This window comes from Cyprinodon tularosa, unplaced genomic scaffold, assembly GCF_016077235.1.
Source record: "Cyprinodon tularosa strain WSP-4 unplaced genomic scaffold, ASM1607723v1 ctg402, whole genome shotgun sequence".
NCBI classification, from domain to species: Eukaryota; Metazoa; Chordata; class Actinopteri; order Cyprinodontiformes; family Cyprinodontidae; genus Cyprinodon; species Cyprinodon tularosa.
The window spans coordinates 558,145-583,461 of record NW_024039122.1 but is presented as its reverse complement, the minus strand read 5'-3'; the positions used below and the strand labels follow the sequence as shown (position 1 = coordinate 583,461).

Below are 25,317 nucleotides of genomic sequence, written 5' to 3'. Positions count from 1 at the left end.
CTTGTCTTTGTAACTAAAAAGAATATAGTATAGCTTCTACATTTTTTCCTTTAGGCTTTACTGATTTTATTTCTATTTCTAGTCCAAGAACAGGACTTAGATTGGCCTTTTTTATGTTTTTGATATGAGGAAAATAAAAGGACAATACATGTATATAACACTTTTTGTGGAGGGCCAAAAAAAGTCAATTCATGGTTTATATAAAGCAAACAGATGTATTAGAACGGCCTAGTCAAATCCAGACCTGAATCCATCTATGAACCTGAAGTAAAACGTAAACATCAGGCTTTGTAGGATACATCATCGATGTTGTAGGTGTGGATCAAAATGCTGCTTGACTTCACTTACTGACAGGTCGTCACAGGAGCGAGGGCAGGAGGGCCCACAGCTGCTGAAAACTGTCCCTGGGACCTTCCAACAAGGCGGGACTAAAGCAAATAGATACAGTAAACCTCATGGAGTTATAGACCTAGATATAAAACAGCTAGATCCCTGCTACTGTAGTGTGTCTGAGTACCTGGACAGTGGTCTGTGTTACAGCCTCTGACTTCTGTACCCAGCCCCTCGCAGTAGTCCCCATCCCCCTCTGGAGGGGGGCTGTCACACTGTCTCCTCCGGCTTTGAATCCCCCCTCCACATGACTTGGTGCACTCTGTCCAGTCAGTCCACTGACTCCAACCCCCATCAACTAAAAAAAAAAAATAATAATTTCATGATAAAAACAAAAGATCCTAATTGGAAGGCAGAAAGAACATTGTTTTCTCCAATGCAGCCATAAACCCAGTGGTCTGAATATGAACCGAATTTCTGATGCATCCAAATTCATATACTTAATTAATTAATATATTTATAAAAAAGTTTTTTGCCTTTAACTAGTTGCCAAAATGAAATTTTTTAATTTTCTATTTATTTTCAAAATAAATTGAAATGTAGGTATAATAATATAATGATAGATGATAACAAACACCATTAGGAACCAGTTTTGAAGAGTTTTGCACTGGTTCAACACTAGATGTATAATAACTGTCACATGCTATTCTGGGTGTTTACAGACGGTTTGTCGAATATTTGAAACAATGAGTGTCAAGGAGTTAACACATCGTTTACCTACAGAGCGAATGTTGCTTTACTTTTGTTGCATGCAAAGAGCGAGTTTTCTAAATGTAAATCTGAGAAAAGTAAGGTTTTGTAAATAGTAACAAGAAAATATGTTTTGTAAATGCAAGAAAAAAAAAACATTTTGTTAGTGCTAAATTCAATAAAAACAGTTCTTTCAAATGGAAATTAGAAAAAAAAGAACTAATCCAGGAATGAAACCTTGAAAATCTTACAGTAAAAAAAAAAAAATTTTTTTTTTCTTTGAAATCCAAAGAAAACACATTTTCCAAATCGAAAAAAAAAAAGTTTTGGAAAATGAATTAAAAAATGAAATGTAGAAAAAAAAAAATTTGTAATTTGAGAAAATAATCCAGAAATTAAACTTGCTTCAAATTATTTTTTGTCCTGTTCTTTGCATATTTTATTATTTTTCATATTTATTTGTTTTACTCCAGAAAAAGACAATCCACAGCACTAAAGGGATTGTGATCTTGAAAATGCAATCTGAAAATAATGCAATTCATAAAACTATCTGAAAGAGAGAAATTTAAAAATATAAAAATGCATTTAACAAATCTTGAAAGCATGAAACACAACAAACTGGAAAAAAAAATTGAGAAAATGTCAAATTTTCTCAAAAAACTATTTGCACAGTTTTCTGCTGGATTGCATTTTTGCTTTTTTTATATTTCCAACTACAAAACATCTTTGCTGCATAGTGGCACAAAGGCCACTGAATATTTCCTCACCATCACATGGAGAACTGATGCAGACTCGATCCTCGCGGCGGGAACCAAGACATGGAAGTCCACTGCCAGACTGCTGGGGACTGGAACAAAACCGGTACCGAGACTGGAGACCCGCTCCACAGGATACTGAGCACTGACCCCAGGGGGTCCAGTTTGACCAGTGGCCGTCCACTTGATATGAATCACACAATGTTAACATGTGTATGTAAACATTGTACATGTTGAAGTTTCCAATTCAAAGGTGTTCTTCCTACCGTTGCAGCTAACTTGAGAACAGTTGACAAGCTTTCCTCTTTCACAGGTACTGAAATATTAGGAAAAAACAATAGTTTCTCCTCTTTCTGTGTTTATGAAGAAAGTTAATCTAAAACAGGATGTTTGAGTTGGTTTATTGTGGATTGTCCCACCAGTTCTTGCAGTTCCTGGGCAGAGTGTCTCCATCTTCGGTTGGCTCTCTGTTGATATCACAGCGACAGTCTGACTGAGGCACACAGCTGCCGTCCTAGAAAATATAAAAGATTCTGAGCTAAACGTTCATGATTACTGGTATGAATCTCAACATGTCGAACTTTAAACAAAGAATCACGCTATACTGATACTGCCCGGGGTCAGAGGTCAGCTCTCTGCTGAGCTGAGGCTCCCTCAGTCCAGGTAAAACAGAGGGAGGCAACAGATGTGAGAAACCATTCATGAGTTGTTATCGTGGTCATTTCTAGTGCTAGCAGCAGCTACTTTTAACTGCTTTTATTTATTTACTTTTTAATTTCATGACTAATTTTTGGAACCCAATAAGATTTTTTTTAAATCTTATCTTTTTGAGTAAGTGTTCAATTATTTACATACACCAAACCTTGTCTTGGAGAATTTTCTTTTGGTCAATGTCCTTCCTCATTAATACATCTCAGATTCCTGACTGTTAATGACCAAGAAATTAACTACTGAGGTTTTAAGGTGTATAAGATATTTCTCCCTCCACGAGTCCGTCCATATATGGAGGACCAACTCTGCCACATTTAAAAATAAATACAGAAATACATAAATGCTCAATAAATATATAAGCATACAATTAATTGCCAACAAAAATACAATCAACAAATAAATGTAAGTAGAAATTAAATTATACAGTGAGACATAACTGTATATAAGTCTTTTAATTAGCTTCTTTATTTATTTGCCTTTGTAATATTTACCTTATTTATTTTTTGTCCTTTATATTTTTTGTCCTTTTTATTTTTTTTTACTGCCCTCATTTCTGCCTTCCCTTTTTACATTTCTGCCTGCCCTCATTTCCTCCTGAGAAAGGGAAGGCAGAAATGTAAAAAAAAATATATAAAGGACAAAAAATAAATCAATCGCTCAATCACACCTAATAGCTCCAGGTTGTGACCTCTAATAGAATTTCTTTAAAAGCATCCTTCACATCGGTCTGAGCATTTGGGGCCAGATCATTTGATTTAGTCTGTCTGTTGAGTTTGTTCAGTTTATTCCACGGTTCGTGTCCTGGATCTCGGCAGCCAGTGGAAAGAGGGTTTTCTGTCTGTCTCGTCTACTGATCGTGCGCTGTTCTTCGCCTGCGGGGTCCTCAGGGTTTTTGGCTTGGAACGTGGGGAGGATCAGTTTTTATTCCTGTAATGTTTTTGTTTTAATAAATGTTTAGAACTTTCCAACTGGCTGTTTCACCTTGAATACTGGGTCAATCTGTCCGTTTCATGACAAGTGAGATGTTTAAAACTGGCTTTACAGAGAAGGCTTGACAGACCTGCAGTACGGTCCCATGTGGACACTGGCAACCTGCGGTACAGTTCCTGCTTAGGTCCAATGTGAGATCCGTACAGGTGACAGGACCCAGCAAACACTGCGTCCACTGCTGACCTGGAGGACATATGCTGCTCTCACCTGAAAAAAAAACAGGTCAAACAAAAAACAGTGAGGGGAAAAGAAAAAAGGATTACATTTATGAGTAACAGGATTTAAAATATATTTTTTATATATCGTCTCACAGATGCAGGTTTCTTTGTAAACAGGAAGCATTCACTCATTTAATCACTTCCAGGAAGAAATATGAAGTGAATTTTGTTCCATCATTGTTAACATGAACAGATTTCTTGAACCCCAGTGGGCCTCAGCAGATGGCCGCTCACACTGAGCCTGATTCTGCTGGAGGTTTCTTCCTGTTAAAAGGGAGTTTTTCCTCTCCACTGTCGCTACAAGCATGCTTAGTGTGAGGGATTGCATTCGAGTCAATGAGTCGATGCAATCAGCTGGTTTTCCTTAGATAAAAAACTTTGATTCAAACTGACTGGGTGATCTGGGGAACTGTAAAGTGCCTTGAGATGACGTGTGTTGTGAATTGGCGCTATATAAATAAACTGAATTCAATTAAATTTCCTGAATAGACATTTGAAAAAAAAGTACAATCCAGAAATGGATGTTTATTCCAAGGATTATGAACATTAATCCAAACCAGTGTTACCACATGGCTGCAGGTTACAGGCGCTGAACTGCTGGGGTGTGCCGTGGATTCTGATTGGCCCTCGGGTCCGGGTCCTGTAACCTCCTCCGCATGTTGCAGAACACTCCGACCACATACTCCATGGTTCTCTTATTCCTTTAGACAAACCACAAAACCTGTACTCTTTTATTTCTACACATACATCCAACATCACATTTAAAACATTAGCGATCCGCGTCTCACCGAGACATGGCTCGATGCTGCAGGTGTCCACCCCGACTCTGTCTCCTTTACAGGGACGGCCGCCGAATGCCGGTGGCGGATTGGTTCCTGAGCGGTATCTCCGTCTTATACCTACGTCACAGGTTCGAGTGCACGCGCTCCACTGCGTCCAGCTGCTCCAGCCGCAGTCCACTGGGACACAAAATAAGGATTAGTTGAAGATCAAAAAACTGGACCCCACAAAATAAAATGGGATAAAAATGGTGATAAGCTGCTAACCTGGGCATGGAACAGCCCCACACTCCATTTCTCCATCAATGCAGGTACTGTTGGAAAGCAATATGGCACATGAAAAGAAAATAGGTAGGTCTATATAAACAGTAATAATAAAAAAAGAGAATAATTGAAGAGGAATACCAGTTGTTACAGGCATCCGAAGGCACGGAGGCGCCAGCTGGGTGCATCTCTCCCTGGTGGTAACAGGGGCATTGTGCCAAAGGAACACAGCTGCTGTTAAACAGGTAGAGGCCCGGGCCGCAATAACAGCCGTCATAACAGGAGGTGGCGCACTGAACCTCCGTAGAGGTCATGTCCATGCAGATCCGTGGACACGCCCCTCCCTGAGCTTCACACTCCGCTACGGTCATGTACATCATACCCTCTGGACACACACCTAAAATCACACAGACTCACAATGAATGTGTGATGAAGTAAAGATGAACCTCTACAGACATCCTTAACTGGTAGGGTACCTGAACAGGGATGGGAGTTGCAGTCCCTGGTTTGTATGTGGGGCCCAGTGCAGTTACTGCCCCTATGCTGTGGGGTTGGTGAACTGCAGAACCTCCCTCTGGTCTGGATGCCGGAGTCACACTGAGATGAACACTGAGACCACTGGGACCACAGGGACCACCCCCCATTAACTAGAAGAACAACATTAAAGTTAGCGTCATAAATGGAGCCGCTCATCATTTACATTTTGTTAAAAGGTCGTTAGCAGTTTAAAATTAAGTCACAGCCTCTTCATTCAAAAATGAATTAACATTAGTGTCAGGACTCCTGTCTTTGTGTTTCTGTGTTTTGTCTCCCTTCTTCCACCAGGAGGCGCCTGGTTCTGGTTCGCCTCCTCATGCACCTGCTGATGGTTACCTCGTCAACGGAGTGTTCTTAAAGGAATAGTACACCCAAAACATGATTAGCCTTCATTTTCTACTCACCCCCATGCTGAACAACACTCTGGAGTACTTTTTTGATATCTCAAATGCATCTGGAGATCTGGGAGGCTTCTTGCTGTCTGCTGACATTCAAATAATGGAGGTCTATGGTGCCCGAGGCAGAAAGGTCCATAAAAGTCCACAAAAAACGTGTCAATATTCCTCCATACTGCTCGTCCAATGTATTCCAAGTGTCCTGAGTGGGTAGCATCCAGAATTTACTCGAAACCAAGTCATTTAGAATGTTTTTAGAGCATAAACAGTAGTGTATAGGATTTCCTAAAAGCGCGTTCACGAGTCTACGGAAACCGCGGCAGACCAAACCAGATGAAAGTGCGCATTCAGCTCGGCAAAGAACTCATGCTCTTCCTCAACACTGAAGTCCTCAGACATTTTTCTTTCGTTGTTTCTTTCTTTGCACAGGTAAACAGCACATTTCTTCTTCTACGCTTGCATTATTGGCAGAGCAGACGCTGAATGCGCACTTTCATCTGGTTTGGTCTGCCGGCTTCCGTAGCGTCGTGAACGCGCATGTGCGCGCTTTCAGGAAATCCTATACACTACTGTTTATGCTCTAAAAACATTCTAAATGACTTCGTTTCGAGTAAATTCTGGATGCTACCCACTCAGGACACTTGGAATACATTGGACGAGCAGTATGGAGGAATATTGACACGTTTTTTTGTGGACTTTTATGGACCTTTCTGTCTCGGGCGCCATAGACCTCCATTATTTGAATGTCAGCAGACAGCAAGAAGCCTCCCAGATCTCCAGATGCATTTGAGATATCAAAAAAGTACTCCAGAGTGTTGTTCAGCATGGGGGTGAGTAGAAAATGAAGGCTAATCATGTTTTGGGTGTACTATTCCTTTAAGCTGCTGACTGCCACTACCTCGACGCCAGAGTGTTTGCCAGTTTTGGGTACACTAGCCAAGCTGAGTTTTGCCGAGTCAAACTGAGTTTTTGTCAACCTGAATCTTAACATTGTTTCTGTCTTTGCCTCTCGGCAGGAAGTCATCCTGCAAACTGGATTTTCTGACCTTCTCTCCCTGGAAGGATCAACTGAGCTACAAACTGAGCTGCAGTTCAAACAGTAGGTTTGGATCCACTTTTCCCCAAGAGGTCGTTTGAGTTTCACACTGACCAAGGGATTCATCTAGCCTGGGTGCCAGTCCGAACTTAGTCCCGCCCACAAGGTTTGAGTTCGGGGAAGTTCGGTCTGGCTCTGCTCCATAGTAGCGCGAGTATTATCGCCCACTGTCAGGCGATCCAATCAAATTGTCAGGGCGGGCTTTATACGATGATGGACGGATGATCAAGTGTAACGTAATCAACCACGTGACCAAAGCGCGCTTGGGTGACAACAATAATGGCTGCCGCTGGAGAGTTTGGGTGAGTAGATTCTGCTATTAGGTCTATTCTAGAAGATATCGACAGCAAATTAATTTTAAAAGAGGAACAGAGAAACGCGATCAAGGCTCATCTTATTCTAGGCGTGAAACTGCACGCTCTGATTTTTGTGGACAACAACTGTGCCTCGCTTAACATACGTCACGCACTCCGTTGCTCTTATTGGTTGTAGATCTATCCAATTGAGTGCAGAGGCATTTTCTTTCCTGGTTCGTTCGAAACACGCCCCATAATCACAGCTCTATGGAGCAGTATCAGACTCATATTCTGACTAGAATTGAGTCGGACTACGTCAGGCTAGGATTCATCTGCACCACAGCCCGTTCAAGTACCGCAGGAAATCTAAGTGGCAGTCAGCTTCTCCGTTCACCTACAAACAACCGCATTCTGGGTAAACCCTGTTCCGCCCTCCACCGAATCAGACAAACACTGGAACAACAGCATACAGACAGGAGTCAAAGATTCAACAACTTCTCTGGAAACGTGAGTCAGCAACCAAATCCTCTTCTCCAAGTTCACAAATCAAATTTCCCACTGTGCCTGAAGTAATCGCTGTGTCTTCCCCTCACTTTTCAGTTCTGGTTGAGCAGTGTTCATAGCAACACTTCACCCTGCATAATCTCTTCAATAAACCTGTTAAACCGTTTCCCCTGGCCTCTCTAAATTGGTTTCTCTGTCCGAGCTCTTGATAAAATCATGACAATTAGTCGTTCTTAGGGGCTGCAGTTGCTACTGTTAGCATACCACCTCTCAGTAATTCTAGAGCATTTCATGGTAACGCTCAAATATGAACTCTAAAACCAAACTTGCATTAAAAAACAGCTGATTATTTGGACAATTTCTGGATTTCTAAATGTCTAATATAAAAGTAGAACAAAGCAAAATCAAAATATATAAGGCTTTGAATGTGCTTTTAAAGCAGAACTGTGTAACTTTTAACTGGTAGGGGGCGCTAGACCTGTAGCTTCCACACCTAGACCAGCAAACTGCAAAGTTACTGGTAAAGACAAGGAGTTCATGGCTCTAGATAAATCCTACATTAAACTAAACTAAAAATATCTCTAAACAAGTAACAGCCAACTATAGTTTATCACACCAGGTTTAATTTCTCTAACAAAACTTAGCCCTGATTACTGACACAGAGGGCAGCACCTACATATTATTTTAGAGATTGATTTTTTTCAATTAATGAATTATTCTAAAAAGAGAAACTTTTACTAGAACATTGAGATTTGTAATATATTTTTTTAATATATATTTTACATTTGAAATTAATTGCAAATAATAAACTGCTAAGAAATATACATACGTATACATCTAACTCAGGTCTATCTATACATAGATATAGATGTAGGTATATTTATATAAGTTTTGTTGTTATGTTTTTATTCATGCTGCAGGGTATTTTTCTGCAAATGGCATGTTTTACAGTCAATGTACAATCTGTGTATTAATCAGGATTATTATAACAAGAAACTGTAAAATATACAATTAAATTATTTAATATTCAATGATTAAAAAAATGAAAATTATAAAATAAATAATTTAATTTTACTTTTGAAAAAAATTGTTTTAAAAATGAATGAATTATATGTATAGTCTGTTACATTATCATATTTGGGATTACAAGCTGACAAGTTTAGAAACCACAATTTTGTAATTTCTTCAAAATCCAATTTAGGGGCGTGAAGGAGGCGCAGTGGTTAGTGCGTACGACCCACGTACAGAGGCCCTAGGTTTGAATCCTTTGTTTGAGTCCTTTGCTGCATGTCTCTCCCCCTCTCTCATTCCCCATTTCCTTTCAGCCTACTGTCGAGAAAACGAGTCACTAGTGCTGTAAAAACTCATATATATATATATATATATATATATATATATGTATAAATAAATAGATAAAATAACCAAATGAGTTTAGAATTATTTCAATAACCAGATTAATCCGCATTAAATTGTCTCAGCCCTATATCTGTCCTCATAAAGAAATGACTTCAATAGAATCTGTCTGAAAAACTAAAGAAGACTAAAGCATCCTCTAAAGCGGAAGTCTTTAATGGAGGCCCACGGAGGTAGCCTACTGCATGGGGGTCGCAAAAGTTTTGGTCAATTAGACTTTTTGTTTAAATATTCCTCCTGCAATTCTTTCCACTAATTGAAATGTCTTTAAATCCACATTAACATGAATTCAACAGACTGTAGTAAACAGATAAATGGAGGCAGAAGATGTCTTTCAGTCATCAATGCACACATGCAGCGACACACAGGAGCTCTTTGAAGCTGGGCACCGTTTCATTCACAACACCTGTCCCATCAACCAGGAATCAGAATCAGAAATACTTTAGTAATCCCAGGGAGATATTACTTTAGTTACATTACTCCATCTGTAATAGAGTGACTATAGGACCAGTTTGATAGAACACTATTTCATACAATATATATAATTAGGGGGTCCCCGCTCCATCTAGCCATCAGTTTGGGGGTCCTTGGCCTGGAAAACCTTGAAGACCGCTGACCTAAAGCTAAAGGTGAGATCAAGCTCAAAATGAATTCAGGGGACAAATGAAAAAATATTTAATTGCAATATTTTTAATGGATAATGGTAATAAAGCCATTTCTGAAGCTCCTGTGAACCATAATGAGAGCGATCGTCCATAACAAAAATCCACTGCAGGCACACATGAACTGCCTCTATTGTTTGACCTCAAACATCCTGAACTATCCTTAAGAACAGAAATATAAATATCACCCTTCAATATTTGCATTTGGAGCTTAATTTAATGTTTTCTGGATCACCTGGGCAGTGCACGGTGTTGCACGGCTCTTGTTCCTCATCATCTCCATCACACTCAGCTTCTGTGCTCCTCGGGTTAGAAGCTGGGAGTGTTTGGTTGCAGCTGCGAAATCGCTGCCTCATTCCCACATCATCCACGTCACTGAAACATGTCTTGGTGCACTCTGACCAGCTGGTCCATTTAGTCCACGCACCACCTGCTAGGACTGGGAGAAATGAATGGGAAAATGTTATTCAATGCTCCTATTACAAAGAAAGAATGGTTTATGCATGAGATTAAAGATTCAACAGAAATGTGTAAGAAGTTGTGTTAAAATTTTAAAGTTGAGTGGGTGTGGGTTTACAGACCAGGAAGACATGGGATGGAGCAAGGCCGAGACTCGGAGGAGTCCCCTGAACAGGGCTGACCTCTGAATGGTCCATCTGCTGTGAGCACAGACCTGTGAGGAGGGGAATGGACCATTATAGGGTCTCATTAACCCTTTAACATCAAACAGATCATCTTTGATACACAAGTTATAAAGACATCCCAGCTTCAATGCGATATTTTGATAATTCAAAAACTTTTACACTCATACATATTTGGTGATCAGAAAAATAATAAATTGCATGAAGATCCATAGACTCTTGCATGGTTGTATAAAGCTGTTCTTGGAGTCCTTACGCCGTAACTTCATAGCTGTTACTTAGACAATCCAGCCACAAACTTAATTTTTTTATTTATTTATTTAACCTTTATTTTACCAGGAAGTCCCTTGAGATAAAATCTCTTTTTCTTCCCTGCAGGGTGCCATGTATACGATATAAACTCAGGCATCTCTAAAGTTGGATTTGCAATTATCTGCACTGGTTCCTCTGGGACCATTTAAAATTATTTTGTTTCTACTTTTAAGTCACCTTTTTAATTCTTATTGAATGTAGGTAAATGTTTTTTTCACATTCCTGCTTTGTAAACTGATGCTTTTTTGTTCTTTTTCTTAAATAATATAGTTGTTTCTTGAAAATGAGAGCCTCTATCTTTGTATAGATAAAGGATAAGAAAATAGTAGGAAAATGCCTCATCTCATAAATTACATAAATACGTTATCTAGCTTAAGTGATTCAACATTTTTCGCATTTAAAGATTTTATAAATCAGAACCAAACTTTATAGAGACCAAGATGCTATGATGAAGTAAATTAATCTGCACCAATGATTAGAATATATTGGATACATGTTTTACATATTGAATAAATGTTTTACACTAAAAACATTTATGTTATACAGGTCACAGAGTCCAAAAGAGTGTGCGCAAACGAATGTGGAGAGATAGAGAGCAGTGTGTGTGTGTGTAAAGGCTCTCTGCAGCTGCAGCTTTGGAGCGCAGCCTTGAAGTCTGAGAGATAAGACCAGGGTGGGAACACACCGAGAATGAGCGGGAGAACAGGAGCATTGAAGGGAGTCCAAGGCCATTTGAGGCCTTTGAAAACCAGGGTGCAGAAATGAGACCTGTTTGTAAGACAGACGCATTGAGAATGGGTTGTTCAGGGTTGCACAGCTAAGCTGAACTAATTGTAATATATTGAGTTGTCATCTCCAAAGCATGCGCTGCAGTGCTGGTCACACAGAAAGTGAGGTTTTTACTGGGACTTTGAGTTTTAAACTTATGCTGACCTTTTTTGATGTAATGTTATGATCATAAGTCACACTGGATGAAAACATTGTTTTGACATATTGATGATTAAGACTATGATGTGTTTTTGATTTAACTGCACTAAATGTCATCATGATCTACAAGAAATGTCACTATGACTTGTGAAGAAAAAGCTTTGATAGATCAAAGAAAGGCTTCAATTAAAAATATAAAATATGGTTTGAAGGTGGGTCTTCCACCAAGATGAAAGAGCCCCAAGCCCCGGGAGTGAATAAAAGGGGGCCCTTTTCTGCATGTAAGTCAGTTGCTCACCGGTGAACAGCTCATGTGTGTTCTGTAAATAAAATTCTCCGGACCTGGACTCAGTTGCCTCTGCCTAATTTTTGATCATAGTTTGAAGACTTTTTCTACAGCTTTTTGAGAACTTTGAATTTTTATAAGACTTAGCTTCAATTTTAAGTCGTAGGGAGAACAGTTTCCACGACAGCTAACCTGTAGCGCTGCTGCAGCCCCACGCCACACGTCACATCACAGGGAGACCATGAAGACCAGGTCGACCACTGACAGGTCCTCACACATCTAGAAGTGTCACAGGTCACCTGCCCTTCTATGCACACACTGAGGGAGGGGGGATTAAACCGTTATTTAGCACCAGTCTTCCATGGTGGATCCTTTAACACTTAAGGATGCGTCTCTCACCAGGTGGTGCACTGGTCTCTGCTGATCACCTGTCCAGGCTGCAGGGTGTCGTCATCCCAGTGACAGACGCACTGGCTGGAGTTCACGCAGCGCCCGTCCTGAAGGTACAACCCGTAGGGACAGCGACAGCCTGGGCAATGATACGGTTTATGTTCAGATTGAGACATAAATCTGCTCGTTTTCATCAGCAGAAAGGATCCTATCAGTCCGAAAAATGTAAAAAAAAACAATGCGCTGGACTTTGTTCCCAAGTTTGAAGAAGTTTCACTTCCCTTCCAGGAAGCTTTTTTCGATTCAAAATGTCAAAAATAGCGTCGAGTTTGAGGCTTGAGTTAGGATCAATGTTTTGTTCTTTTATCTACTAAGATTAGATGGATGCACACTTTACATCAGATGTGCATCTTTACCGGCCCTTTAACTACCACCATTCCCCACCCCACCTCCCCAGCCTGCAAGCTGAGCCTTACCGATGACACATGTTGCAGAGCAGTTGCTGGTCATGCTGAGGTCAGAGCAAGTAGGAGGACAGGGATCAACTCTTCCAGCGTTGCAGTCTTCTTCTGCCACCAGCACCATACCACTGACACACCCTGTTGGTTAACGCCTTACTAGTTTAGTTATGGACCAAAGCAGCACTCAGACTAGTCCTGTTAGTTGCATCTAAGTTTCCTCATATGTTTTACCTTCTAGAATGGCTGGTTTGATACTCACCCTTCACTGTGCCCGTCTCATCAGCGCAGGGCTGAAGGTTGCAGGTTTGACTCTGTCGCGTCATGCCCTCGCAGTCCTGCCCGCCGTTTTTAGGAGGTGGAGCTGAGCAGGTTCGGTTCCTCTGCCTAACTCCTCCTCCACACAGAGCATCGCACTCTGACCACTCTGTCCACTCTGACCAGTGACCATGAACTGGGAGAAGGAACAGGAACATTTTGATCGGGTGGTGTGCTGTTATTGCCATTAATGTGTTGCGTTAAGCCAGACTCTTATCGGGCGATAAAAAAATATTGCCGTTAATCTATTCTAAAAGTTGGGTTGGGAGCTGGGTTTATACTAACAATGACTATCAACTTGATATTTTAGTGCAGATGTATATCTAAGGGCGAGAATGAAACAGTCTTCCAACTTGTGTAGGCCTAATGTGAAATAACCATATCCAACATGGATGCAGCTATAAAGATGATGGGTTTGCTTCAGGGAAATCTTTTTTTTTAAAGCGTTCCAATCAAAACCCAACAAGACTAAAGCTGCATCTTGTGCAATGCGGAATAAGTTTACATAGGAGTCTTTACAGTCTCAAATACCACCTAAATGCAAAGCATCCCTTAACCAATGCGGAAGATGACGGGCCAAGCCCTCATATAGAACAGGGGAAGAGTCGTGTTCGTCAAACTACGACGTTTGAGTGCAACTGAGCCAACTAGTCAACCCAACTAATCTTCTCGCTAAGTTGATTGACACAAGCCTTTGGACCATTTTATAAACTACATGCGAGGCGAAACTATCATGAGGAGAACACATAACCAACACGCCGCGGAGAAAGCTGCAAAAGATGAGAAGTTGGTAGAGGCGTGTTTATTAACGGGGGACAGAGATGGCAAAAGTACTTACTTTCCGTACTTGAGTAAAAGTAGACATACTGTGTTAAAAAATACTCTGGTAAAAGTGGAAGTACTGATTAAACTTCTTTACTCAAGTAAAAGTAACAAAGTACAGGCTTGTAAATTTACTTAAAGTATAAAAGTAAAAGTAGAAACCACTTTTTTCATGCCGTTGCCTACATTTTAAATGGATGTCTGCCAATAGGACTAGATCTCCATTGTGTTCATTTTCAAACATCTCGTCGTCCATGCTACTATGCTAACGCCACCGCCACCAAGCTGCAATGATTTGCCGCCAATGAATACCGCCGAATCTGTCGATTCATCTTGTAGTGGTGCGTCAAATGCAACGTAGATTCCCATCCAATTAGATTGAATTTGGTATTGATGACGTGAAAAATAATAACGGTAACTCCATTGAAATGATTATAAAACTAAAGTAACGAGCCAATTTTTTAAAATGTAAGGAGTAGAAAGTACAGATATTTGTGTAAAAATGTAAGGCGTAGAAGTAAAAAGTCGCCATAAAAATAAGTAGTAAAGTAAAGTAAAAATATCAGAAAAATCTCGTTGAGTACAGTAACGAAGTATTTGTACTTCGTTACTTCCCATCTCTGACGGTGGACATCTGTCAATAACGATAACTACCTCAGAGTTACTCTACACCTCATCACTACCAGCTGGGAAGTTCACTCCTTCGCTTTAGGTAGGTTATGTTGTGTTATTTTAAATTTCATTTTGCCACAACACCATAAATGATTAACAAAACTTTATGTTTGCTTCTTGATGATTGCTTGGATGAATGTGGGTTAAATGGGACGGTTTTTGAAAATGTAGCTTCTGTGGTATTGATTTACCCTTTTTCATTTCTACAGCTAGAGTTTCACGTGATACATTTTTAACCTCTTAAAAACCACCTTAAGTGGGGGTAATAACTCATAATGCATAAAATTCCACCGGTAAAATTTTTACCAGCAGGTGGAGCCATTGCGCGCAGCTCCAAGCTGAAACCAAAAGTTCCATACCCCACAGCTCTGGAACTGTTGTAGCTAAAGGTCTGAAATTTTCTGCATTTGTGGTTGACATGATGTAGAACACATATAATACAATGAAACCTGCTTTTTCTCAAGAATGTCTTTATTACTGCTGTTCAAATAAGACCTATCATTTCCGAGAATAAAAAAACAACTTTGAGTCATGTTTGAACTGATGCAGCTTGGTCTGTTTTCTATTCACACAATTTTAATTTATATGTTCAGAAACTAGAGGGTGTTAGCTTTCAAATAATGTATTGCACATGTAATTTGGGCAGTTACCGTTCCTAAGTTATTTGCTTTTCCATTTGGGTATCCAAAATAGGCGAGGATTACCCAAAATGAGGTGGATGTCAAGAGGTTAAAAACCTCTGGATCACATCACTTCACATCACTTCACATTCTAAAAAACTGGTTTGAGAAACCTGTTCAAAGACTTACTTTTACTAATTATTTAGGTAGCGCACACATGTCATGAGTGCCTTTGACAGAATTCAAATGAGACATTTTAATCCAGATTAATTTCAAGATTACAGTGATATTAATCTAGATTTAAAAAAAGAATCTAATGCCACCACTAGTTCTATTACATACAGGGTTCCCTTCTGTAGAGTAAAAGATGGGGCTCCTGCACACAGACCTGGACATGCTCGAAGAAAGCAGGCTCGACTGTCAAACTGAGCTCCGCCACAAGATCCTCCTGGCAGGGCGTCTCTTAAAATGTCCCTCTGGCGGAACAAGAAGCCGAGACCACAGGTCACACTGCAGGAACTCCAGGCTGTCCACGGCGACATTATGCAGTCCACTAGAGGGCAGTAGAACAGATGTGAATAAAACAAACAAACCCTTTGATCACTTTAGCTGTTGGGAGGAGCATATATCATCTACCGCAGTCTTTTTCATCTGATCCATCCATGCAATCCCTCTGCAGGTCACATCTGCGATCTTTGTGGACGCACTCCCCGGTGTCACAGGAAAACTGCTTAGGAGAGCAAGGTTTGGGCACCGGGGGGCGCCATGGAGTTACTGCTGGACTGGTGAATGTGCCTGAAACAGTATGGAGGCATGATTTAGCACATCAAGAGGATTTTAGAGGATAGGAAAAAGAAGGTAGAGAGTCATACCACAACGTTCTTCATCTGAACCATCCAAGCAATCCTTCCTTCCATCACAGACTTGTGCTGCGTCCACACAGCCAAAGGACCGGCATGTAAACTGGCCCTCCACACAGAGCACTCTGGGTAAACCGCTATCAGAGGTGCTGCTAAAGACTGACGGTTCTGTGAAACAAAACAAAAACTGCTGCTAATACTCTACCAACTTTACCTTCAACGATAAATGTTTAAATGAGGAAATTAACTAAAGAGTCCCTAAAGTCATCGGATGACTGTAAAATATTTATCTTCCATCACAAATCTTTTTTTGTTTAGTTTCCAAACTGATGTTGAATTTTAATAATTTTTTTCCAGTTTCCAAAAATAATTTTTAGTTTTAAATTTCAGGTTTGAAGTTTTTAATTTTTCAGTTTTATATACATTTTTTTGGGTTTCAAAAATAATTTTCAGTTTTAAATCTTTTTTACTAGTTTTTGTCTCAAAAGGTTTTTTCATAAATACTTTTCTGTTTTTATTTTTGTATTCTATTTTTAAAAAAAATATTTTCTTTTCCCATTTTTAAATTAAATAAAAATATTTTTTCCAAAAATATTTGTATGAAGAAAAACTTTTCGTTTTTAAAAATTTGTTTTCATAATTTAAAAAATTATTTTTCAGTTTAAAAATGTGTTCAAAAGTTCTTTTTAATTCTAAATCAGCTTTTCTAAGTTTCAACATAAACAATTAATTTTAAATATGTGTATTTCAAAAATATTTATATATTTTAATTATTTATTTTTTTTGGTTTAAAAAATAATTTAAGTTTAAAATCTTCAAAAGTTCTTTCAATTTCAAATAATCTGAGATTTTAGATGAAGATAAATATGTTCTGATGTTAGTTTTCTGGCTGATATCTGATCAATTCCTGATCTCAGTACCGGATTAGGAAATCCCTACGGATTCACATGATTGTTTATGGGTAAGGAAGGGGAGGTTGGGTTCACTTCCTTGTAATAATAATGAAGGTAAAGTGAGCGGAAACATGTATACAGTATGCATGTTTTTGTACATCTAAATACTTTTTTTTAGAGCAGAAGTTCAGAATTCTGATCATCCTGATTGTTAGAAACCAAACACATTAATTTCTTTTGACATAAAATATTCAGGTAATGAATCAAACCTGTGGTTAGCGGCTGAGATACAGCTGTGACTCCAGGTGATACTACACCAGTGTAGCTGGTCTGATTACGGACGCCTGGAAGGCCTCTGGTGGTAGAGGTTCCTGGGGATGATTGAAGGAAAATCAGAACAAAGAAACAATTTACTGTTAGATGTGGAAATAGGGCAGATGTTTCTAAAAAGTCACCACAGCTTATCTCATCAGAGTGGTCCTTGCAGTTTGGTTGACCGTCACAAAGCAAAGACACAGGGATGCACTCATCACTGGTGTGGCATACAAACTGGCCTGGCTTACAGCGTTGCGCTGTCACTCTGCCAACACCAGAGGGCGATGTGGTCATCGCCTCGTCTGTAGACAGAGAACATAACGGTGGGTTTACACTCACCACCACAGATCCTTAAAGAACGTCTGACAGAACCTTTTTCATGTTTGAACACGTCACCATCATAGCAGTGTCTCCATGAAAATAATGCATGTTTTTCAAACCAGTGGGACAAGTCTTCTTCCTTTAAAGTTTAGACTATAGAGAAGAGACTATTGGTCTCCAAAGCACAAAGTGAACTAGGGCTGAAATAACTTTGAGGTGTTTCTCTACTCGATTATGATGTCAAAAAAGTGCTGCATATATCTTTAAATGTCTAAACCTGGGTGCTCTAGAAGTTTTTCTTTATTTAAAAAATGTTTTAGCATCACATCCATCGTAATTTGATTCATTATAACCTGTTTATACTGATTCTGTTAATCTTACATTTAAAATCAGGCTCTTACAGTAGTAGCCATTCAAAATTTCCCCACTTTTTTTGATGGGCCCTTGGCTGGTCCCCTACAATTCCTTTTTAACCCTATAATGCCAAATGTATCGTATTTGATACATACGGTTTCTGAAATGTTTTGCGTCTGACACCTTTTGCATAATTTAGAGGGCAGAAGACTACACAAAAAATAATCTTGACTTATCGCATAGTAATGAATTATTAATATCAAAAATGCATTTCTGTTTTTTTCTTTTTACATATTTAGTTAAAAGGCCAAATAAGGACTTCAAACCAAAAAAAAGTTATTTTCTGTTTTGTTTTTTTCTTGGATCGGGCTTTAAAGGGTTAAACATCAATCGTTGTACTAAAATATTCTGTCATGATTTGTTGACATTAAGATCTAAACAGAACCTCATTTCCTGGTCAGACCCTGTAATTGAAAGGTTGGAGTCGGAGTGAAGAATTATGCAAGAGGGGATCACTTCAGTGGCTAGCAGTTGGAGGGGATTTGCTGGGAGTTGCAGTTAAATTTTAAATGTCTGCTACTGCACTTGCTCCTTTGGCCAGGCTAGGAGACACAGCCCAAAGAGTTGGAGCTTTAGGTACAATAAAAAGCGATTCTGCCTGTTGATTCAGTACAGTTAAAAAGGAAATGCGCATCACAGTTTTATTCATATTTGAAAAAGAAAACTATTTACAACCTCATGACCATTTGTCATATCTGTCATATTAAAACATCATTAAATACATTGACCTCTTAGTTAATCTGTACTGTTATGAAAAAAACAGGAAGAAGAAAGTATCCCTACCTCCTCTGCAGCCGAGAATCTCCACACGCAGGTAAAAGGTGTGCCTGAACTCCACCGGGATGATCCGCATGTATTGAGCTCTTACCAACCGACCCAACCAACGGGTCACAGGGGTCCTGCCCACCATCCGGACCTCAAACACCTAGGTGATGATTAATCTCTTAGTGGAGAACATTTTATCTCAATGATCTACTTCAAACTATAGAAGCAGCACCTTAGCAGGGCCGTCAAAGTTCCCATTCGCTGTGAAATCTGAGAAGAAGCCGTTGTTGGAGGCAAAGGCCAAGCGGTATTTGGAGAGGTAACCCCACATCCGGTCGTTGCCCTGCGTCACCAACCCTGATATCCAAGTTGGCTCCAGAAAATCCACCTGGAAATAAGGCTGGGGGTCTGAAGGTAGGGGGCTCCAACCAGGCTCCATAACTGGACTGTATAAAGGAAAATATATGCATTTATAGTCAGGTACATCCTCACCCTGAAACTTTTATTTTTATTATCAACACGCCTTGTAAAAAGTGAGCAGTCACTCACATGTTTGGGATAATGTTCAGTCTCCCAGCATCAGCAGGGTTGTTATCTCGCTGTGAAGATGAGGACAGCTGGCCGTAATGAATCCTCCCATCCTCCAGTCCAAGAGGAGAGGAGCAAGCGCCTGATAAATATGATCTTTATTATTGTAAACATCATACATTTACGGTATTTAAGAGCATAAAGAGCATTTACCTTGATATCCTGGGCCACCATCCTGTTCATACATTAAACCAGATTAGAGAACATCAGAGAAAAGATATCAGTAATAAAACATACAATATTTCCATTATTGTCTAAAAGCAGTGTAATTACAGAAGTAATGATTTATAAAAACAATATTTGCTGTCTTACATCATAAATGCAATAATGTTATGAAGTTAATTACATTGGGATACTTCATTTTACGTCTCTTATTTTACTGAATCAATATAATTTCAAGAGTAAAGTGTTAAAGGGACAGTGTGTAACTAGTTTTTGGTTTTTATTAGCAATAATCAAGTAATGCTTTCATAAATATATATTTTTTGCCAAAGTCTTAAAGCAATCATATTAAAAATAAAAGTTTTCCCACAGCTTAGGAATATTTGTTTATAAATCCATTAGTGGTGATGCACCACATGGTCACCTTTGGTTACAGTGGCCAAAAAGGGACAAACTTATTAAGCTTATATATTCACCTGACCTGACCTCACCTGGTCTCTGTGACCATATAAGGGCTATACTGGCCTCTTTACATTGGCTGCCTGTCTTTTGCCGAATAGATTTTAAGATTCTCTTATTAACTTATAGTCTTAAATGGATTAGCTCCTCCTTATCTTAGAGACCTTTTAAAATTCCAGTCTGTGTCGAGAAGTCTACGCTCTGATAATCAACTGTTACTGACAGTTCCTCGGACTCGACTTAAGAGGAAAGGAAAACGGGCCTTCTCTGTTGTTGCTCCAATTCTGTGGAACCATTTACCTCTTCAAATGATATCCCCCCACAGCCTGGATCATTTTAAATCCCTTCTTAAAACTTATTTTTATTCTTCGGCTTTTAATTGAAGTATGGAGGTCCAACTCTGCCATATTTAAAAATAAATACAGAAATAAATGCTCAATAAATAAATAAATAAATCAGCATAATACATACTTTAAAGTATAAGTAATAAAAAAATAAAGTTGAAGATTATAAAGAACAAAAAAATAAATAAGGTAAATATTACAAAGGCAAATAAATAAAGAAGAGTTATGGCATTAATTAAAAGAGTTATATACATTTATGTCTCACTGTATCATTAAATTTTTACTTACATTTATTTGTTTATTATATTTTTTGTGGCAATTAATTGTATGCTTATTTATTTATTGAGCATTTATTTATTTCTCTATTTATTTTTAAATATGGCAGAGTTGGTCCTCCATATTGAAGCAGTGTTTCACATTCTGTTTTTTTTAATTGATGTTGTTGTCTTTCCTGTAAAGCACTCTGGTGCAGTTTTATGCCTGTTTATAAAGTGCTATATAAATAAATTTGACATTGACATTCACCTGCATATAAATTATAGCCGGTGGAGAAGAAGCATAAAACATGCAATGCAGCTTTTAACAGACTGAGAAGAAAATGTCTCCTTCATGCCCCTCCCTGACATAAGGGTTTTCTAAATGGAGTGTTTGCAGGCGTTCTGTTATACAGGCCAGTTAATTTAATATGATAGTGGAGTCAACCATGGTGTTATATTAGAAACAGGGCAAAGCAACCAATCTGCTCTCCTGAAAGAGACAGCTAGCTTGTTTGTTAGCCTACAGTACATTGGTAGAGCTACGTTGGAACAGTTATCATTCACTGTTGAATGTAGCTATTAGCAAAAGTTATTAGCTATTAGCTGTAAGGAAATACTTGTAGGTTATAGGCATAATTGAAATCTGAATTAAGTTTTGTTCTTGATGTTTGAGATCGGCCTATTTTTCAGTGTAGTCCTGTTTCTCTGACTGTGAATGGCTGGGTGTGCTCTCTTCATCCTCTGACATGGGAGCTGGCTGAGAGCTTCTTTTTCCATGTCTGCTTCTGTCTCCTTGAACAGTAGTCGGCCTCAGCAGATGGCCGCTCACACTGAGCCTGGTTCTGCTGGAGGTTTCTTCCTGTTAAAAGGGAGTTTTTCCTCTCCACTGTCACTAAAAGCATGCTTAGTGTGAGGGATTGCTGAAGAGTCAATGAGTCGATGCAATAAACTGGTTTTCCTTAGATAGAAAACTTTTAATCAATTTGACTGGATGATCTGCTGAACTGTAAAGTGCTTTGAGATGACATGTTGTGAATTGGCGCTATAGAAATAAACTGAATTGAAATCTGAATTGAATCTGAATTGAATCTTATCACCTGCCAGGACCCTGAACTTGTTCAGGATGTTGACATTTCGCAGCTTCTATAGTAGTTATTTTGTGGTTAACGATTCGGCACCGTACCAAGAGAATTATTCTTAATTCTCTTAGTACACCACTAGATGGGAGTAAATCCTACACACTACGCTTTAGGTTTTTATGCTCAGTTTTTATTTATCTTATTGAGTATTTATGTCGAAAAATAATAAAAGTTGGTATGGTCATATTATTTCTAATCTTGTTTCTTACAGTTGGTGTTACGGAAGAGAAAGTAACAGCAGCCATTGATGGGGTCCTCAGAGGGGAAGGGGTCGGGGTATGAGGCCTTTAATTGGTGAAAAAAAATGAATAAGGAACCACAGTTAAACAAATGTAAGAATTTGATGCAGCATTAAAGCAGATAAACAAACCTCACCTGTCTGACTGTGTAGTGATGTCATGTAGGTGGCATCCGTTTTCATCCTCTCCTTTGGGACAATTAGGAATACCATCACAACGCCTTTCTGCTTCGATGCAGCCCCCTGGGGGTGGGCAAGAGAAGTAACCAGTGGGACAGCTGCGTGGACTGGTGGCTGTTGAGGAGGGTTGAGTACCTGCAGGTAACATGTTTTATAAGCCTGAAAGGAAGTTGTCAAACTAAAATGTTCATCTACACCTTACCAAGGGACATTACACAAACAATGAGTTTGACTTTGGCCCCACTCATTGTATAGGCAATTGAAATATTTCATATTAGCAGGAATTATGTTCTACATTTGCAATTAAAAAATAATGTAATTGTCAACCTACTGGAGATAATATCTTGGAGTTAAAAAGTTAAGGACAGAAACCCAGAATCTCCTTCTTAATGCCTTTACCCTGGAACTTTACCGTTTTGTTCTCACTTAGTTGGGGTCATGTCCTTTGTAAGATTTCAGAGCTTTCCATTGTCAAGTATCTCCAGACATTCCTGACTACATGTTAGTTTTGAAGTACAGCAGTTCTTATTTGCCTTTTTCTTGATCCCTTTGTACATCCCTTTGTGCAATTTCTACAATAAAACCACCCGATAGAGAGACAGTGTCAAGACTCCTGTCTGTCTGTTTGTGTTTTCTGTGTTTGTCTCCCTTCCTCCACCAGGAGGCACCGGGTTCTGGTCCGCCTCCTCACACACCTGCTGACGGTTACTTCGTTAACGGAGTGTTCTTAAGCTGCTGACTGCCACTACTTGACGCCAGAGTGTTTGCCAGTTTTGGGAAGTCGTCCTGCTACCTGGATTTTTTTTTACCTTCTCTCCCTGGAAGGATCAACTGAGCTACAAACTGAGCTGGGGTTCAAACAGGAGGTTTGGATCCACTTTCCTCAAGAGAGAAAGGTATTAATCTCCATTACGACACGTTCAAGTACCGCAGGAAATCTGAGTGGCAGTCAGTTTTCTCCGTTCACCTATTAACGACCGCATTCTGGGTAAACCCTGTTCCGCCCTCCACCGAATCAGACAAACACTGGAACTACAGCATACAGACTGGAGTCAAGGATTCAACAACTTCTCTGGAAACATGAGTCTGCAACCAAATCCTCTTCTCCAAGTTCACGAATCAAATTTCCCACTGAGCCTGAACTAACCGCTGTGTCTTCCTCTCACTTTTAGTTCCTTGTTGAGCAGTGTTCAGAGCAACACTTCTCTCTGAATTATCTCTTCAATAAAACCTGTTAAACCCTTTCCCTGGTCTCCCTGTTTGGTCTTCTGCATTTGGGTCTGAACCTTAGTAAAATCATGACACACAATAGCTTTAAGTATGTAGAAAGTAATGTCGAGTTAGTTGTAAACTGTTCACTCCAGGCGCGAAGTTAGAGTTCTGTTTGAACAGGTAAGTTCACATAGAAATTGACATTATTCAAATGGAGATGTAGTAGAACCACTGACCTATAATTAACCAATTGAATGAACTTTAAACAGAAGTGGAGTGTTTCTATCAGCTTATTTATATCAGATACTTTAATGGTGTTGGCTAATATGATTCAGATTTCTAATTTTAATGTTGGATTGGGACATTCCTACCTTCGTACAGAGTGTGCTTTTTTGCCAAAACACAGATGTATACAGTATGTCTTTGTTTCCCCTATTCAAACATAAAAAATGCACCGCCACTTTACCTCTACCCAAGGAGAACATTCAGCCTTTTTCTGAATGAGAATACAAGGAGAACGCACTGTGTGAAATTTGTACAAAGGCCAATCATAGCAGACAACTTACCACAGTACTTCTCATCTGATCCATCCCCACAGTCGTTGACTCCGTCACAAAGAACCCCAACAGAACCTGCCGGTACACAGCGACCATTGTCACAGAGAAATTCTTTCTCTCTGCAGCGTTTACCCGGAGTCAGAGGTGAAGTAGGGGTTGGGGAGGTTAACCAATGATAACCTTGAGAGGAAGTAAGAATAAAGCTTTAAAAAGATGGGCCTGTTTCCACATAGCCATCAAAACATGTTAACAACAATCTACTGACCATCACCACAGCCCATGATCTCCAGCCGTAGGTAGATGCCATTCTGGAAGTCATGGGGAACCAGTCTAACAAACTGAGATGACACTATTCTGTCAAGCCTGCTCTCTGCCACACCTCGATCGTCATGGTTACCAAGAAAAATCTGAGGTGAGAACAAAAAGGCATAAAGCATTTATATAGAATCTGGACGAAAGTTGTATTAAAGCTTGAAGTTGCTTGTTCTTTGACCTTAGCTCTTGGTGGAGCATTGGAGGGAACCTCCTGGTAAGTGTACCAACGCTTCCCATCGTGACTAAACTCAAGGTAGAAGCTGGACACAAATGTGCCGAAAACACCTCCTCCCTGGGTGAGAACGCCTAGAATCAGAACCATCAGAACTTTTTAGTTAATCAACAGCACATAACACACACAAAACAGTTCACATTATGCACAATAACACTAAATCAACAGTTTCAGTTCCACTTGTTCAAAAGCACCTGTAGGAATCTTTACCAGTGATGTTGTAGGGTTTAAGCAGGTCGATCTGTATGTAGGGGCTTTCTGTGCTGACACTCTGTCCTTCAGGTCTCTTTTGAGGTAGGTCTTTATACTCCTCTGGCTGTGGACTCCAGCCCTTTTGAGTAAATGATAAGCAGAAGAGAACCAATGTACATTTTTAAGGGTTGATCTCACTACAGTGGACGATAAAAAAAATGTCAACAAGTGGCATATCTGAAACAGGAGATGTTCAATTGTGTTAATTTAATCCTAACGTCACATATTGCATTAACAAGATGACTGAATGATCACTTTTCCCTCTGTTAGGATTCCAGTTTGTGTGGGTTGTTATTTTGTTTTTCTTCTCTCCAACACCAGATGGGTCCCTGTTCTAGTTGGGCCTCCTTGCACACTCGCAGCTAGTTGGGTCTTTACCAGAGGAGTATTTGAGCAGTAGGCTTTCACTACCTCAACGCCAGAGTGTTTGCCAGTATTGGGTACTCTAGCCAAACTGAGATTTTCAGAGTCTAACCTTAGCCTCGTCTCTCTGAGTCCGCTTTGTCTTTGTTCTTCAGCAGGAAGCCTTCCTGTATCACTGGATAAGCCTGGACCTTCTACCCCCCCGGAAGGATTAACTGAGTCACACTGAGCAAGGGGAAACCTCCACGTGATCCGTTCAAGTCCACTTCTGGAAAACCAAGTGACAGTCCGCCCCTTTACTCCTC

At 39.6% G+C, this 25,317-nt stretch overlaps 1 protein-coding gene across 1 annotated transcript in view; it reads right to left on the bottom strand.

Annotated features, from left to right (window-relative positions):
• The window catches only part of scospondin (subcommissural organ spondin), a gene marked incomplete at its 3' end in the record, with an annotated part of 132,540 nt that overhangs the window by 46,745 nt on the left and 60,478 nt on the right, over nucleotides 1–25,317 (bottom strand). The window contains exons 44-75 of the mRNA XM_038298218.1: nucleotides 24,608–24,728; nucleotides 24,344–24,471; nucleotides 24,116–24,257; nucleotides 23,860–24,030; nucleotides 22,039–22,216; nucleotides 21,873–21,948; nucleotides 19,456–19,477; nucleotides 19,264–19,384; nucleotides 18,947–19,160; nucleotides 18,733–18,874; nucleotides 17,355–17,516; nucleotides 17,169–17,270; nucleotides 16,019–16,174; nucleotides 15,783–15,941; nucleotides 15,535–15,699; nucleotides 12,977–13,168; nucleotides 12,733–12,855; nucleotides 12,266–12,395; nucleotides 12,059–12,184; nucleotides 10,282–10,373; nucleotides 9,936–10,139; nucleotides 5,274–5,444; nucleotides 4,939–5,194; nucleotides 4,801–4,847; nucleotides 4,543–4,713; nucleotides 4,321–4,455; nucleotides 3,607–3,743; nucleotides 2,255–2,349; nucleotides 2,102–2,151; nucleotides 1,848–2,018; nucleotides 518–688; nucleotides 349–428 (exon numbers count right to left, since the gene is read on the bottom strand). Of these exons, the coding sequence (XP_038154146.1) occupies nucleotides 349–428; nucleotides 518–688; nucleotides 1,848–2,018; nucleotides 2,102–2,151; nucleotides 2,255–2,349; nucleotides 3,607–3,743; nucleotides 4,321–4,455; nucleotides 4,543–4,713; nucleotides 4,801–4,847; nucleotides 4,939–5,194; nucleotides 5,274–5,444; nucleotides 9,936–10,139; nucleotides 10,282–10,373; nucleotides 12,059–12,184; nucleotides 12,266–12,395; nucleotides 12,733–12,855; nucleotides 12,977–13,168; nucleotides 15,535–15,699; nucleotides 15,783–15,941; nucleotides 16,019–16,174; nucleotides 17,169–17,270; nucleotides 17,355–17,516; nucleotides 18,733–18,874; nucleotides 18,947–19,160; nucleotides 19,264–19,384; nucleotides 19,456–19,477; nucleotides 21,873–21,948; nucleotides 22,039–22,216; nucleotides 23,860–24,030; nucleotides 24,116–24,257; nucleotides 24,344–24,471; nucleotides 24,608–24,728 (4,410 nt within the window). The remainder of the gene's footprint in view (nucleotides 1–348; nucleotides 429–517; nucleotides 689–1,847; nucleotides 2,019–2,101; nucleotides 2,152–2,254; nucleotides 2,350–3,606; nucleotides 3,744–4,320; nucleotides 4,456–4,542; nucleotides 4,714–4,800; nucleotides 4,848–4,938; nucleotides 5,195–5,273; nucleotides 5,445–9,935; nucleotides 10,140–10,281; nucleotides 10,374–12,058; nucleotides 12,185–12,265; nucleotides 12,396–12,732; nucleotides 12,856–12,976; nucleotides 13,169–15,534; nucleotides 15,700–15,782; nucleotides 15,942–16,018; nucleotides 16,175–17,168; nucleotides 17,271–17,354; nucleotides 17,517–18,732; nucleotides 18,875–18,946; nucleotides 19,161–19,263; nucleotides 19,385–19,455; nucleotides 19,478–21,872; nucleotides 21,949–22,038; nucleotides 22,217–23,859; nucleotides 24,031–24,115; nucleotides 24,258–24,343; nucleotides 24,472–24,607; nucleotides 24,729–25,317) is intronic.